The sequence below is a fragment of the Prunus dulcis genome, chromosome 6 (genome assembly GCF_902201215.1).
Source record: "Prunus dulcis chromosome 6, ALMONDv2, whole genome shotgun sequence".
Taxonomy (NCBI): Eukaryota; Viridiplantae; Streptophyta; class Magnoliopsida; order Rosales; family Rosaceae; genus Prunus; species Prunus dulcis.
In genome coordinates, this window is record NC_047655.1 from 9,730,319 (window position 1) to 9,744,606 (window position 14,288).

Consider the following 14,288-nt stretch of genomic DNA (forward strand, 5'->3'; position numbering starts at 1 on the left):
AAAATAAATAAAAGAATTATGAAAGTTTCATTTTAAGGCATTAACAGAAGAAACTCACATTTTCATAATATCCGAACAACTACAACAAGAACAACTAGTGGTTTTATTTTGTCTGTATGAAGATCGAGGATAGGAGGTAGCGGCGTTATGGTGGGTTTCTGGCACAGATTGGGGACCAAAGGCAAAGCCTTATACTCAGCGACGCTCTCACCGCCATGTTCAAGCCCTCTCACTCTCCCTCACATTTGGGTTCCCACCCAAACCCCCCATCGTCCCCTCTCATCTGGGTTTCACCGTAAGTGCATTTCTACACCACATTTATGTTCTTCAGTTCATAGAAAATCATGGGTCTCTCTGTTTTAGCTTCATTGATTGATTGATTGAATGATTGAATGAATGATTGAATGAGTGGTTGTTGATTGTTGTTGTACGCAAAGCTGTGAAAACAGGAGCTACAGGGAAGACTCAGAGTGCTGCTGAAATAATGAGCGGAAAGCCAATTGCAAAAGACATAAATTTGAGAGTAGCTGCTGAAATAAGCAGAATGAAAGCTGCCATCGGAAGACTTCCTGGGTTGGCTGTGGTTTTGGTGGGCTACAGAGAGGACTCACACGCTTATGTCCATATCAACTTAAAAGCTTGTAATGAAGTTGGGATTAAAACTTCCATTGTACAACTACCCCAAGATTGTACTCAAGATCGACTTATTGATGTTGTTTCAAGTTTTAACAGCAACCCATCTGTGCACGGTATAATTGTTCAACTTCCTCTGCCACAGGTACCAACTCCTTGGAGTTAATTTAGAATTATTGCTTCAAATTGGGTTTTGTATTCTTAATTTTTTCTAGTTCTAGTCATGTGATTTGGTTTTGGCCTTTTGGATTTCTAAAAATATTGTTCATTAACTTGTTTGATTCAGCATTTGGATGAGGAAACGATTATAAATTTTGTGAGTCCGGAAAAAGATGTGGATGGCTTTCACCCCCTCAATATGGGGAATCTTGCATTGCGGGGAAGGGAGCCGTTATTCATCCCTTGTGCCCCTAAGGCTTGCATTGAGTTGTTGCTCAGGTATCGTGTGGAGATCATTGGGAAGAATGCAGTGGTAATAGGGAGAAGCAAGATTGCTGGGTTATCCACTTCTTTGCTCTTGCAGGTGACACATATTTTTGTTCTCTACTGTATAGACATCAGAATGTTTGAATAATTTTTCAATGATGCTCCATTAGTCCTGGACAGAGGCACCACGCGACGGTTAGCACTCTCCATTCGTTCACCAGCAACCCAGAACAAATTACTCGTCGAGCTGACATTGTTGTATCAGATGTTGGCATTCCAAATATAGTTGGATGCGATTGGCTGATGCCAGGGACAGTTGTAGTCGACATGGGGACAAATTCAGTTAAGGTAAATTATCTTGTTTCTATCTGACTTTCAGATCAAATGACGATTATATCTGTGCAGAGTCATAAACATTTCTTTCTTAGGTTGTTGTGAAGTTTGGTCAGTTTTCCTGTCCATTTAAGCGCAATAACAAAGGAGCAAACTACTGTTCATCTGCCAAGGAAGCAGTCATTTCTGGTTGCGATTACCATAAAATACTCAATGCACCCGCGTTGGAGGGTGCATTGGAAAAAAGTATCCCAAATCTTTTTATTCTTTATCTTTTGTCCAAAACGGAACATTGAAAATATATATTACTTCAAAATCCCCTCTCGCAAAATGCATTTGAAAAATAGAATTTTGCTAGAGAAACTAGATTTATATGATCATAAGAATTTGTGTCTATCAGATTTTACCTTCTTTACTCATGTGTGGTCATAAAGGAAGACTCAACTGCTTCAGCCTCACATGAGTCGTGACTGTATTAGACCATAATGATATTTATTGTTTCATTAAAAGTAGAAAAGTACTTTTGAAGGCCTGATGGTGGACTGAATCAATATCCACCTATTTAGATGAAGTTCCAAAGAGTGTAAGAGTTTACTCATCCACCTATTTAGATGAAGTTTCATATAAGTTCTTTAGTCGTATCATTGCATTAGGGGTTGGAACTAAGACAATATCCTTAATTATGCCTTACCTTCTAACCATTAGTTGTCACTATTACTATATTACCTAACTGTCACTAGTTACTGTATTGTTGAACATCTATTAATATGTAAATCAACCAGAACCGCACGAGTAGTATAGAAAACTGCGGCCATAACTTGGGTTGAGAAAATTTATCCTTTACATAGGCCCTAGACCTCTAACTTACAAGAGTTTTGTTCCTTCAGTGGTTGTCTTTGATAAATTGTAAAAGTGCTTGTTATTTTTATTTTAATATGGGGAAATGACAGTGTCATTAAAGCAAAGTGACTTTGCGTGGCCATAGGAGTATATTACTATTAGTAAGTGTATTCTGGGTCTTTGTGTTTTTGATAGGGTTTTAATGGATGGTCATGATTAGTTTGATTTTTAAGGACTAGGATTTATTATTATCCAGCCAAAGTCTACAAATAAGCTTGTGATCTCTTGTTCTTTGTAGTAAATGAATTTTGATGTAAAATTAGGCTAGTTGTGTTTCAAGGCACAGCTACCTACTATTAAAGACTAGGATATTATTATCTAGAGGTGTTAGTCTAAATGTGATAAAGACTACAACATGCTTATGCACAAGTGTATGCATTGTTGTGTCTTTCCCGTCTTGCTTATTTTTCTCAGTTGCCTTCATTTCTTTGTCCTACTTGCCCTCTGAATTGCCTGATATCCAATTGAATTTCTCATTGGATCTGGTTCACCTGTCATAGATCCCTAATTTACCCCCAAATTCTTTCATCAAGCTAAACCCTAATTGGACTCCTCAGTTTCACATCAACCCCTAATCCTAAACCTTACACTTTAGAGCTAGAAGTGCCGATGGTTCGTGCTGTTTTGAATCAACTATACAACATCAAGTATGTTATGTCAAGGATTTTAAATAGCAGAGGGTAAGTGGTAATCCATGTTCGCTTCCCATTATTAATAGACAAACTGGACTGCAATGTGCTCAATGAGAAAGCCATTTCTCAATGAGGGCATTGATCTTGTTCTCTCGATGTGCAGCACCAATTTGTTTTGGCATATGGACAGATATTGTATTGCATGGTAAGTACCAAGAAAAACAATGCATTACATAGAGTCTTCAATGTTATATCACAAGTACAGAAGCCATCAAGGAAAATCAATTTTCACCGCCGCATCTCATGTCAAATTTGTAAACGTGTGTTTTTCCGTGCCAATAAAGAAATACAGTGATATTTCACTAGGATATAAACTTGTCTGCGTATTTGGTTTGAATTCTTGGGCTTGCTTTGTCATGATGGATGTGTCATAATATGCAGGATCCCAATAGTCCCCGAGGGTTCCGTACCACCGGAGATGTTTGCTACGAAGAGGCAATTAAGGTGGTGTCAGCCATAACTCCTGTGCCAGGAGGAGTTGGACCTGTTGTAATCTCAATGCTCCTCTCCAACACCCTTGACTCTGCAAAGCGAGCTTACGGATTCACTTGATCTTTTCTCCTAAGAAGGGAATGTATATGTGACTGGGCGGGACATGACTTGTGGGGTTTAAAAATTGGAAATACATAGATCGAGAGCAATTTAACTTTAATTCGAATTGCTTTTGTTTACCTTTTTACTAGTAGTTTGGCATATGTTATGGTATGCATGTGAGAGTTATTGCTTGGAAAGTCGAGAAGAAAGGAAAGATGGATTAGTGGGAGAAAAATATGAGAGTATTTTATTTATTTATATAGTGGTTAATTACTATGTTGCTCTTACTATATTACCTTCTTTTTATTGAGTGTAATTTAAATATTTGTTTGACTACTTAAAATTGAGGAGGAGCTCCTCCGCACAACAATGGAACTTCAACATTTGTCAGCTCCTTTAACTGTTTTATTTGGAATTTGATTTGGTGTGAGGAGGGGGTCCTCCTCACTTGTAAGGAGTTAAGCAATAGGGCATTTTTCTCTCTTAATTAATACTATAGATTACCACTTTATGTTCAGTTAGGTTTTAACAAAAATCATGAAGAAAATCAAACGGAACTAAACCACTATTGGGTTCAGGCAGTTTTAAGCATGATTCGTGTAAAATAAAATATAAACAAAAATATATAAATGGCAAGTCTGCTTCAATTTAGGGTAGTTTACGAAAGCTTAAACCCGCAACCAAACTAAACAATTACAATTGGATTTGATTTTAGACTGTTTGATTTTTTTTTTTATTGTCAAAACAAACAAAAAAAAAAAACAAATGCAAGGCAAAACATAGAAACCTTGTGAACATGACAAATGCAAGGCAAAGAACACATAAACCATGTGAACACGACAATGGCAAGGCAAAACAAATTATAAAATGTTATATTTCAAAGAGACGGGTCTTTGATGTATGATTTACATATGTCCATGAAAGGTACTGATGATCATTATCAATTTGCACGTCTTGCTCGGTTTGCACAAATGAGAAAATAGAAAGATATAGTTGAAATAAAAAGTCAAGTTGATAGGTATTTGCTAGATCGTGCTGAAAATATTGAAAGTAAAGAAAAGTTTGTCACACTTAATTGGTAGAGGGTAAATTCCACTAGATATCCTGTTTTATATCTTCTTGCTATAGATGTGTTTGTTGTTCCAGTTTCAACAGGCCTCTGAGTCTGCGTTTAGCACTGGAGGTAGAATCATAGATCATTTTATGAGTTCCTTGACTCCTAAGATGGTTAAGGCATTTATTTGTGGGCAGAATTGGCTGCGAATTAGGTGATATTGAGGACCTATTATTACCTTGTTTATTTGTTTTAATGTACTTATTTAGTGATTATTTATTTTTACTTTGCTTTTTAGACAATATGCAGTGAAATTAGAGGATCAGGTGCAGTTATTGACTTAATTATTTTGAGGAGATGAAGAATGACTTATGTTTTTGGATAATGTTTCAAGGTCTGTCATACTCTTTATATTTTGATTTATTTTGCTAGCAGCTTGGCCTTTTATCTTAATTTTTTTTGCTGGAATTTTATACATTGAAATTGCAATCTGTATGAACACCTTTGAGAAGGCAGAAGCGAATTAACTCAAAAGGTTGAAATCAAGCCTAAATAGATCAGCCACTACCTTACTGAGTTCTCAATCTCTTACAAGCCTGTCAAGTATAGTAGGCATGGTATCAGTGCTACTACTTGCTGCTGAGTTCATAATTGAATTCATGGCCACAATCACTGATGAATACAAGAACTCACTGAGTGAGCCAAGAACTCAGCGGGCCCAAGCGAGAGTCACAAGTAAGGTCCCATGTTGTAGACTTAGGCTTGGACGCATCATGAGTAAGAGAAAAAAGCTCCAAAACTTTTACTGTGAATCATTGAAGCTCTGCAGGAAAAATAGGTAATTCAATTGAGGGTGTTGTTTATGCGGCGCCTTAGCAGAGTAATAGTGGGGTTTCTAAAATTTCATTGATGCTTTTTTACTTCGACTTTGATTTAGATATAATTTTCTTTGAGTTTTGAACTAGCATTGAGGGGAAGCTGGAATTGGGAGATACGGAGGAGAGGAGGGGAGAAAACGGCAAAGCAAATGTTAGTTTAGAAAAAAAAAAAAAACTAAATTTTATTCTATAGCTGATATATTAAAACGTTGGATTGTTATAACAGCCTAGATGAAACCAAATGCGAGAAATGTGTGAACTCTAAACGTAGAAGTTCAGAATCTTTAAATAACGTATGAGAACTTGAATTTTAAAGTTTTTTTTTTCTTATCCACAATTTTTTTTATAATCTTTTTGAGGGTTGAGTTGAGTTGGATTGGTCTAATAATAAGCGGTCTTGGGTTAAAAAAAAGGGAGATTCACTATTATACCCAATATGGGGGCCCAAATTATAAAAATACCCTATATAAAATGGAATTTAGAAACACACCCAAAGCCCATTTACAACATAACAAAAAAGCTTTTAACTTCTTATAAATTACAAAACTGCCATCAATTTCTTAAAGCAAGCCCAACCCCAAAATCTCATAAAAATACCCAAAGCACTCAATAGGGCATCAAAGTAATTTAATAATCAATATTAAATTTAATAAGGCTAGCTATCATTTTTTGGATTTTTTTTGGGTTTGTTTATAGGAATTCAATTGTGTAGGGTTTATTTATAATATTAGTGCTAGAAATGGGTATACCACTAAATATCTCTAAAAAAAAATAGTAAACCGCATACAGCAGCGAGGCAATAGAAAGCAAAGTTAGTGTGGATAGAGAGAGGGGGAAAAAAGGAATGGCAACGAACCTTTTCAAATGCAGTACTGGCATCGGCGTCCGCCTGCTATTCCCCTTTGCCCATTCTGAGCTTCCTCTTAATTTCCATCAAATTAATTCTGCCACTAATGGTAATTATCATCATCTTCGTCTTCGCAACAAAAAACCCAAACTACCTTCTGCAAGAAGTCTGCTCTGGCACTCATCTTCTTCCTTTTGCACCGCCGCCTCGGCCACCGATGCTTCTGCCACCGGTGCTTCTGGGGCAGTGAGCGATGCTTCTATTGATGAGGCAGTGCCGCCGGTGAGCGACGTCGAGGACCAAAAACAGAGGATAAAGGATGCAGCCGACGTGCTCGACATAAGGGTTGGCCGAGTTCTTAAGGCATGGAGGCATGAGGAGGCTGATTCTCTTTATGTCGAAGAGGTCGACATCGGCGAGCCTGAACCCAGAACCATCTGCAGTGGCCTTGTGAAATATGTTCCTCTTGATCACCTTCAGGTACCCAAAATACTTAAATTTAAGTCCTTTAGCTTAAATGTAGCCAATTGGGATTGCAAAGGGTAATGTAGAATTGGAGTAGGTGGACATTATTCTTGTGTTAGAGAATGGAGAATGATCACTTTGAAAATTGTATTCAATGTGATTTTGTTTGGTTTAATGCAGGATAGAAATGTAGTTGTGCTTGCTAATCTGAAGCCCAGGAACATGCGTGGTGTTAAGTCTAGTGGAATGCTTTTGGCAGCTTCTGATGCTTCCCATGAGAATGTTGAGCTTCTTGTGCCTCCTGAGGGTTCACTCCCTGGCCAAAGAGTATGGTTTGGATCTGAAGATGATCATCAAAATCAACCTCCTCCTGCCACAGCTAACCAGGTACTCCCCGTGTCCAATTCTCAAATGCTGAATTTATCATTTCCAAGCTGCAAAAATGCTAATATCATTCAAAAGCTAGTCACCCTTCATGAAAAACTCAAATCAATGTTTGAGCTCAAGCAAATACATGCTTTGCTCCTCACTTGTGGCCTCTCCCAAGAACAGTCTTTGACGTCCAAAATCCTTTCTTTCTTGGCACTGTCTGATTTGGGTAACATCGACTACTCATATCGGGTTTTGTCACAACTCCCCAACCCAACAATTTTTGACTGGAACACCGTTATTAGAGGTTACTCCAAGAGCAAAAACCCAAACCGTTCCATATCTGTCTTTGTCAAAATGTTGCGTGATGGGGTCTCACCAGACTACTTAACGTACCCTTTTCTTGCAAAGGCATCAGCCCGCTTATTGAAGCGAGAACTTGGTGTGGCTGTGCATGCCCACATTGCCAAAAATGGTTTTGAGTTCGATAGGTTCATAAGTAATTCTTTGATTCATATGTATGCTGCCTGTGGGGATATCACATATGCACGTAAGGTGTTCGATGGAATTCTTGTGAAAAACTCGGTTTCTTGGAATTCCATGTTGGATGGGTATGCAAAGTGTGGAGATGTGATTTCAGCACGAGAAGTGTTTGATTTGATGCCAAAGCGTGATGTTGTGTCATGGAGTTCTTTGATTGATGGGTATGTTAAGGTTGGGGACTATACGGAGGCCTTGGTAGTATTTGAGAGAATGCGGGTTGCGGGGCCTAAAGCAAATGAGGTGACTATGGTGAGTGTTTTATGTGCATGTACACACTTAGGCGCTCTTGAGCAAGGGAAGGTTATGCATCGCTATATGTTTGATAATAAGTTGCCGTTAACTTTGGTGTTGCAAACATCACTTGTGGACATGTATGCAAAATGTGGGGCGATAGAGGATGCTTTAGGTGTGTTTCGTGGGGGTTCGCTGCACCGATCTGATGTGTTGATGTGGAATGCAATGATTGGAGGACTTGCAATACATGGATTAGTTCAACAGGCACTTGAAATTTTTGCGGAAATGCAAATAATTGGGATTGTCCCAGATGAGATAACGTACTTGTGCTTGTTGAGTGCTTGTGCCCATGGGGGATTAGTAAAGGAAGCATGGCATCTCTTTGAATGTCTTGGTAAACATGGTATGAAACCCAAGTGCGAGCACTATGCTTGCATGGTGGATGTTTTAGCACGTGGAGGCCAGGTAACAGAGGCATACCAATTTATATGTCAAATGCCCAGGGAGCCAACAGCTTCAATGCTAGGTGCTTTACTTAGTGGGTGTGTGAACCATGGAAAATTAGATCTTGCAGAAATTGTTGGAAGGAAGCTTATAGAGATAGAGCCAGGTCATGATGGTAGATATGTTGGTTTGTCAAATGTTTATGCTCTTTCCAAACGCTGGGATGATGCGAGAAGCCTGAGAGAAGCCATGGAAAGGAGAGGGGTGAAGAAGTCCCCTGGGTTTAGTATTGTGGAGATATTTGGAACCCTTCACAAATTTATAGCTCACGATAAATCATATCCTGAATCAGAAGAAATTTATATGACACTAAGTTATATTGTGAATGAAATTAAGTTTGATATGGATTATAGAAATCAAGATTATTTTTTGTGTACAATGGAAAATTTCTAGTTTCATTGAGTTTTTTGGAACTCAAACCTGGGTGTTGAGGCCTTTCAAGGAGTATATTTCTCGGGAAAAGTCTGAGGATAATCAATCTATTCCTTCAGATTGGTCTAGTCATCACAAAGCTCATGCTGGACCGATAGGAAAACCCCTGCAATTCTCACATCAAGTGGACACAAGGCTTGAAAGTTGATACCTTTTCTAGATTCGTCAATTTCTATGGAGAAGCTGCACTAATTCCATCCATCTGCACTACTCCTATATGTCCTATCTCCAATGAGTATCCATAGATAATTGAACATATCTTATTACTCTGTCCTTGGACTGTGGGGTTTTGGTTTGGGGTACATTTTGGCTACTAGATGGATTGATCAACTATTCCTACCATGGATGACTGGCTGCTCAGACTCACCCATATGTGAATGGAATTGCAAGAAAAGAATTACAGAGTTGGATTCCTTTTACCTTGTGGCATATATGGAAACCCAGGTGTGACTGCCTCTTACAAAGTGTGTGCTGTTGTCAAGGAACAGCTGAGCATGTAAGGTCAAAAAGTGAGCAATATAGTACGCAAGTTTCAACAGAAACCCATCCTTCTACTTGGTGGGAACCCCCTAATGAATAAGAGGTTAAAATCTACTTTGATGGTGCTTGTGAACCAGGAGGGATGGCAGGATCAGCTGCTGTTTCCAGGGAGTCTTTGGGACGGTTACATGGTGGAAAGTCAATAGCCTTCTTTACATCATCAGTGTTATGAGCTGAGACTGTAGCTGCGCGGAAGGGATTGATTTGGGCAAAGTCAGAGATCAAATATGGAAACAATAATGAGCAACTGTTCAAGTCTGTCACAAAGGAAATAAGACAGCCAAGGGAAATTTACCCTTTGATGAAAGAGATCTTGCATGTTCATGCGGTGAGCAGCTTGGTCGGACGAGAAGAAAATTCTGCAGTTGATTGGGCTGCTAGGCAAGCAGAACAGGGGATATGCACAGAAATTGGGTTTAGCAGGCCCCCATCCTCTGTTGTTCTGATTTTGATATGACATGGTTTACTATGATCTTTACTGTCAACTGGGGGTTCTTAGTTTCTTTCTAGGGCCTTGTGTTTGCTTCTGTTATTTTTTCTGGTTGGCGTTAGTTTTCTCCTTTTTCTGGTTTGGATTTGTCTCTTGCCATCTGTTTAATGGAATATCAATTGGACCAAAAAAATAAAAAGAATATGCCTTCAGGCCAGAGGCACTGGATTGTTATGGAATAGTTGGGTGCATTTTTCTCCATCTATGATATACTTTGTTTTTCATTTATGGTTCTTGCATATCACTATCTGCAGATTCAAAAGAAAAAGATATGGGAATTGGTGCAACCTCATCTGAAGACTGATGATTCTTGTATTGCTATACTTGGGGAGCATGTAATGCAGACATCTGCGGGCGTGGTAATCTCAAGTTCTCTGAAAAACGCAAATATCTCCTAATTGGACTTGGAACTTCATGCTATTAGTCGGTCTCTCCCGCATTCTTGATACCAATTTGTCATTACTGCCATATGATGATTTCTTAACTGATTTGTAGAAATTTGGTGCCACATGTTTTCTTTAGTTTGTGAGGGTTTCCGAATTTGTCAATTGTCTTATGCATGCCTGTTACCATAACATCTGATTTCGAGGTTTTGTTGTGCGTAGTTTTTGTTCTTTTAATGAGAATGAGGCTGTGTTTTCCCATTCCAATTCTGTTATCTTGATTGGATTTCTGAACCTACAGCCTTGGCACGAACATTGCAACGATTCAAGGCTAATCTAGTGAACTTGTGGATTGTTCTCTATTGAAATTGAATGGATAGGTCTTGAGATTTGTGATCCATAATTCAAGTATTCATCTGGAACTTCATTTTCACCTAAGTTTTTTCGCTTGAATCCGTTTGTGAAAAATGTACCAAAAGACTAATTTGGCCTTACAATCAACCAAACAATTCCAATTACTAGATTTGATTAGATTGCTCCACTGTTATTCAATCTATTATCAAAACTATTAGCAGCGGCTCGAATTTAGAATGGCATATGCTATGCCTTCCTCAGGAAATTATTGAAAGATTCACCCCACAAGAGAGAATAAACTTATCTATATGGGGCTTTCTCTATAAAGTCTGCTTATCCAACCTTTTTTTTCTTTAAATGAGGGGTTGGCGTGGGGATTTTATTTGGAACTTTCCCTTGCCTCCCAAGTTACATATTTACTTATCAAAGAAGGGTTTAAACCTCAACTTTGGGCTCGTTTGAACTATAAGGGAGAGTGGGGTTTCTCACACAATCACACTACCAAGTTATCATGGAGGTTCGACCCTAAGACCACTGGCTTGCAAGTCAAAATCTTTTGCCACTGAACTAGACCCTGTTGGTGAATCCCTATAATTTTATATGAAAAAGAATGGTTGCCTGGGATTGTGGTCTAATTTTCCATAAATTTTACTGAAGCATGTTAAACACGTTGTGGCCTTGAGTTGAAATTTGCTTTATGTCTCGCTCTATCTAATCCAAAATAATTCATTGACTTTTGTTACTATTGTTTGTGTTGAAAGCCCTCCACTGAAGAGTCTTTAAACCAGCATGGTAACGGCCCTAGTAGGCCACATTACTTAAAATAACTCTCTTGGTGTTTTGACTAGGCTGTCCTTTTCTTGATTTCCACTTTGAGATTTAAAAGGTCAATACCAAATATGAATTCAGTACAATATTGGGCGGCCAAAATTCTCTTATGACATGTTTATAATCTATGTTACAACGTAGAAGAGAAAATACATGACCGGAAATGACACTTGTCTTATTTCAAACATATGAACAGAATAGGCAAAACCTAGACTGAATTAAAATTGAGTTCAAACCACGTCACTGCTTAATAATCGTATAAATTCTCTCCACATTCTCTTATACTAGTAGGTTAGGTCAAATATTTCAATCTAATTGACTTAATTAGCAGACATTGAAATCAATTTAATAGTCCAAATTCAAGCAGCCAAGTCAGAAGAGCAAAGGATGATGTTAAAGTGGTTGAGTTAATTACAATGTTATAGCACACGCCCCAAGTAGCAACACAAGATCACATGAGAAATGAGGCAGAGAGAGAAAGATGACAACGAACAAGCCTGTGCGTGACTTCTCATGGTTTGTGGTTTATGGCTTTCACAGTAAATAACGCACATCTCTCCCACCTAGAGATGCTTGAAGACATTGTTGGTGGTTTGATCAATTTAATAATTAAATTAACAATAATGATATGCTTTTCCATGCTTTGTGCTTGATTGATGGTGTTGAACTGAAAACAACATCTAAGTTCTGTTTCACGCCTTCTACCTAATATTTCTATATAAAAAATTCATAATAATTGCAAATTCAAAACATGGGAAATGTTTAATTAATATTGTTTCATATTTTGTTTTACAAATTATTATTATATCGAGAAAACGTTCTTTTGTCAAATTATTTAATTCATTGCGATGTTGTTTTTTCTGATTTTCTTTTGTGTAGCTAGTGCAGCCAGCTTAAACGTGTGAAAAGTGTCTTGATCCGTACCAGAGAAATGAGTTTTTTTTTTTTTGGGACATTTTGAGTACCAAAAAAAAGTGGAATAATTGAGATACAGAATCCATATAAAATCTATAATCAGCATTATTATCAATTTGCTATAATTGCTTCACTTCAACTTTCTATGAGTGCAAATGATATCATGTGTGCCATAGCAATTAACAATGAGAATAATTTTCATAATTTAATCTTTGATATCCAAATTAACTTTTTTATCCTTTTGTTTTTGTCAAGGATAATGCTACACTGGCTGGATATCTCTCCAGAAAGGCTTTTTTTTTTTCTTTTTTATACAAAGCTATATTCTATTTTAATCTAATCTAAACTATAAGGACGGGGATTCAAATTCGGATGTAAAGTGGGGAGCACATCCACTCTAACTAACTTGACTAAGCCCAAATCTGCTTAAGAAGGTCATTTTTAAACACTTAAATTGAGGGTCATGAATATGTAATTATTTGATCCTATAAGTTCAAATAAAAAACAAATGAACAGTTTATTATTTCCTTAACCAGCCAATGATCCATATGTATAACAAGACAATTAAGGGCGGCAATGTTGTGGGCAGGGCAGATGTATTAATCCGCTGTCGTTTCAGTCAAGAAAGAAACAAAATCCCACTGCAGAGGCAAAAGATTAATTTGGCGTCTGGTTCAGAACTAGACAGTTATGAGAAGATTAACATATTTCCTGTCACGGGGAATCCATGAATTCATTACTTACATGCTCTCAATGTAGCTTTTGGTTAGCACGAGGGAAAAACCTCTTAAACATCTAGTAGGTGAGCTCCTCCAACTGCTGCATTGGGGCTCACATGGCATGCATATATTTTCGCAAAGCAAAGCTCTTGACAAATGGGCGTGGTCCTGGCTACAGAAGTAGCTTAGTGCCACATGTAAAGTGCAAGAAAAGATAATATTAAGAAAGGAAAATACTCACTCCAATTCTCTTCTCATATATCATGCAACATGAAACAAAAATGTGTTTAATTATTATTGTGCGTAATAAAGCACACACTAAAAACGTAAAGCAAACACACACAGAGAACACAAGAATTTATAAAAATTCAACATTATACCTACGTGTTCTTGGTCTCATAAATCATCGCATGTAAGTAGTGTATTTCCCTCATTTGCTCAAAACTTGCAACCCTATATATCCGAATTCACCCTAACCCCGTGCTGATCGTTTTCCGACCCATGACCGGATCCGAAGATGGTCATATATGCAAAAAAAACAGCAACCTAATTGCCAATAGCCATCATACATACCGGCAATTATGTCAACATATTTATCAATATTTCCTATTGATATTAAAGTACAAGACGGATGACACTAAGCAATGAATTCAAACAGACAATTAGGAGAGACTGCATATGTAAATAACCGTGTTAATGTTCTAAGAAAATCTCATGTACATAGAAACAAATAAGTCTCTTTTACTTTTCTTCTCACCGTAATTAATTAACCACTTGACTCTACTAAAAAGACAAAAACAAAAGCCACTAGGGCATAAAATAGGTGGGACATAGCTTGCTCTCAGGCCAACATCCAGGTGCTGCACAGATACTTATCAGCTAGCAGTTGGCCTAGAGCCATTTATTATTAGGTAAAAGTGAACTGCTAGTTTCTAATCTGGTTTGGCCCAATAGAATAAACTAGGTTTGCATCGTGACCAGTAGTTGAATGTCAAAATCAAACGCTAATTTGCTTGAAACAGCTCAGTAAAATGGATCTGGAACCTCAATTGGAAGGAGCAATTTGAAGTGGGATTTTATTTATGTATAGATTCATAGAATCCGATATTCTGATGGGGAAATAAAAGTTAGAATATTTATGTATACAAATTCATAGAATCCACCTTATATGTGTGGATAGATCATGCTTGAAGCGTAGAGAAAATAATATGTTAC

General features: G+C 37.6%; 3 protein-coding genes across 4 annotated transcripts; all 3 read left to right on the forward strand.

Annotated features, from left to right (window-relative positions):
* The first annotated feature begins 80 nt into the window (after window positions 1-80).
* On the forward strand, window positions 81-3,842 carry LOC117631274 (bifunctional protein FolD 1, mitochondrial-like). Of its 2 annotated transcripts, none has more exons than XM_034364325.1 (5): window positions 81-295; window positions 438-778; window positions 920-1,156; window positions 1,240-1,407; window positions 3,366-3,842. In XM_034364325.1, the coding sequence occupies exons 1-5, from the start codon at window positions 148-150 to the stop codon at window positions 3,534-3,536; spliced, it is 1,065 nt and encodes a 354-aa protein (XP_034220216.1). In that variant the 5' UTR covers window positions 81-147; the 3' UTR covers window positions 3,537-3,842. The 2 variants fall into 2 exon arrangements, with proteins under 2 accessions (XP_034220216.1, XP_034220217.1); XM_034364326.1 differs by having other exon boundaries at window positions 450-778.
* Window positions 3,843-6,220: 2,378 nt separating this feature from the next.
* LOC117632971 (aminoacyl tRNA synthase complex-interacting multifunctional protein 1) lies at window positions 6,221-10,524 on the forward strand. The gene is made up of 3 exons (XM_034366622.1): window positions 6,221-6,777; window positions 6,943-7,149; window positions 10,129-10,524. The coding sequence occupies exons 1-3, from the start codon at window positions 6,295-6,297 to the stop codon at window positions 10,270-10,272; spliced, it is 834 nt and encodes a 277-aa protein (XP_034222513.1). The 5' UTR covers window positions 6,221-6,294; the 3' UTR covers window positions 10,273-10,524.
* On the forward strand, window positions 7,169-10,053 carry LOC117632969 (pentatricopeptide repeat-containing protein At5g08305). Its single transcript, XM_034366621.1, has one exon. It carries the CDS (start codon window positions 7,174-7,176, stop codon window positions 8,803-8,805), a length of 1,632 nt encoding a protein of 543 aa, XP_034222512.1. The 5' UTR covers window positions 7,169-7,173; the 3' UTR covers window positions 8,806-10,053.
* Window positions 10,525-14,288: the final 3,764 nt, after the last annotated feature.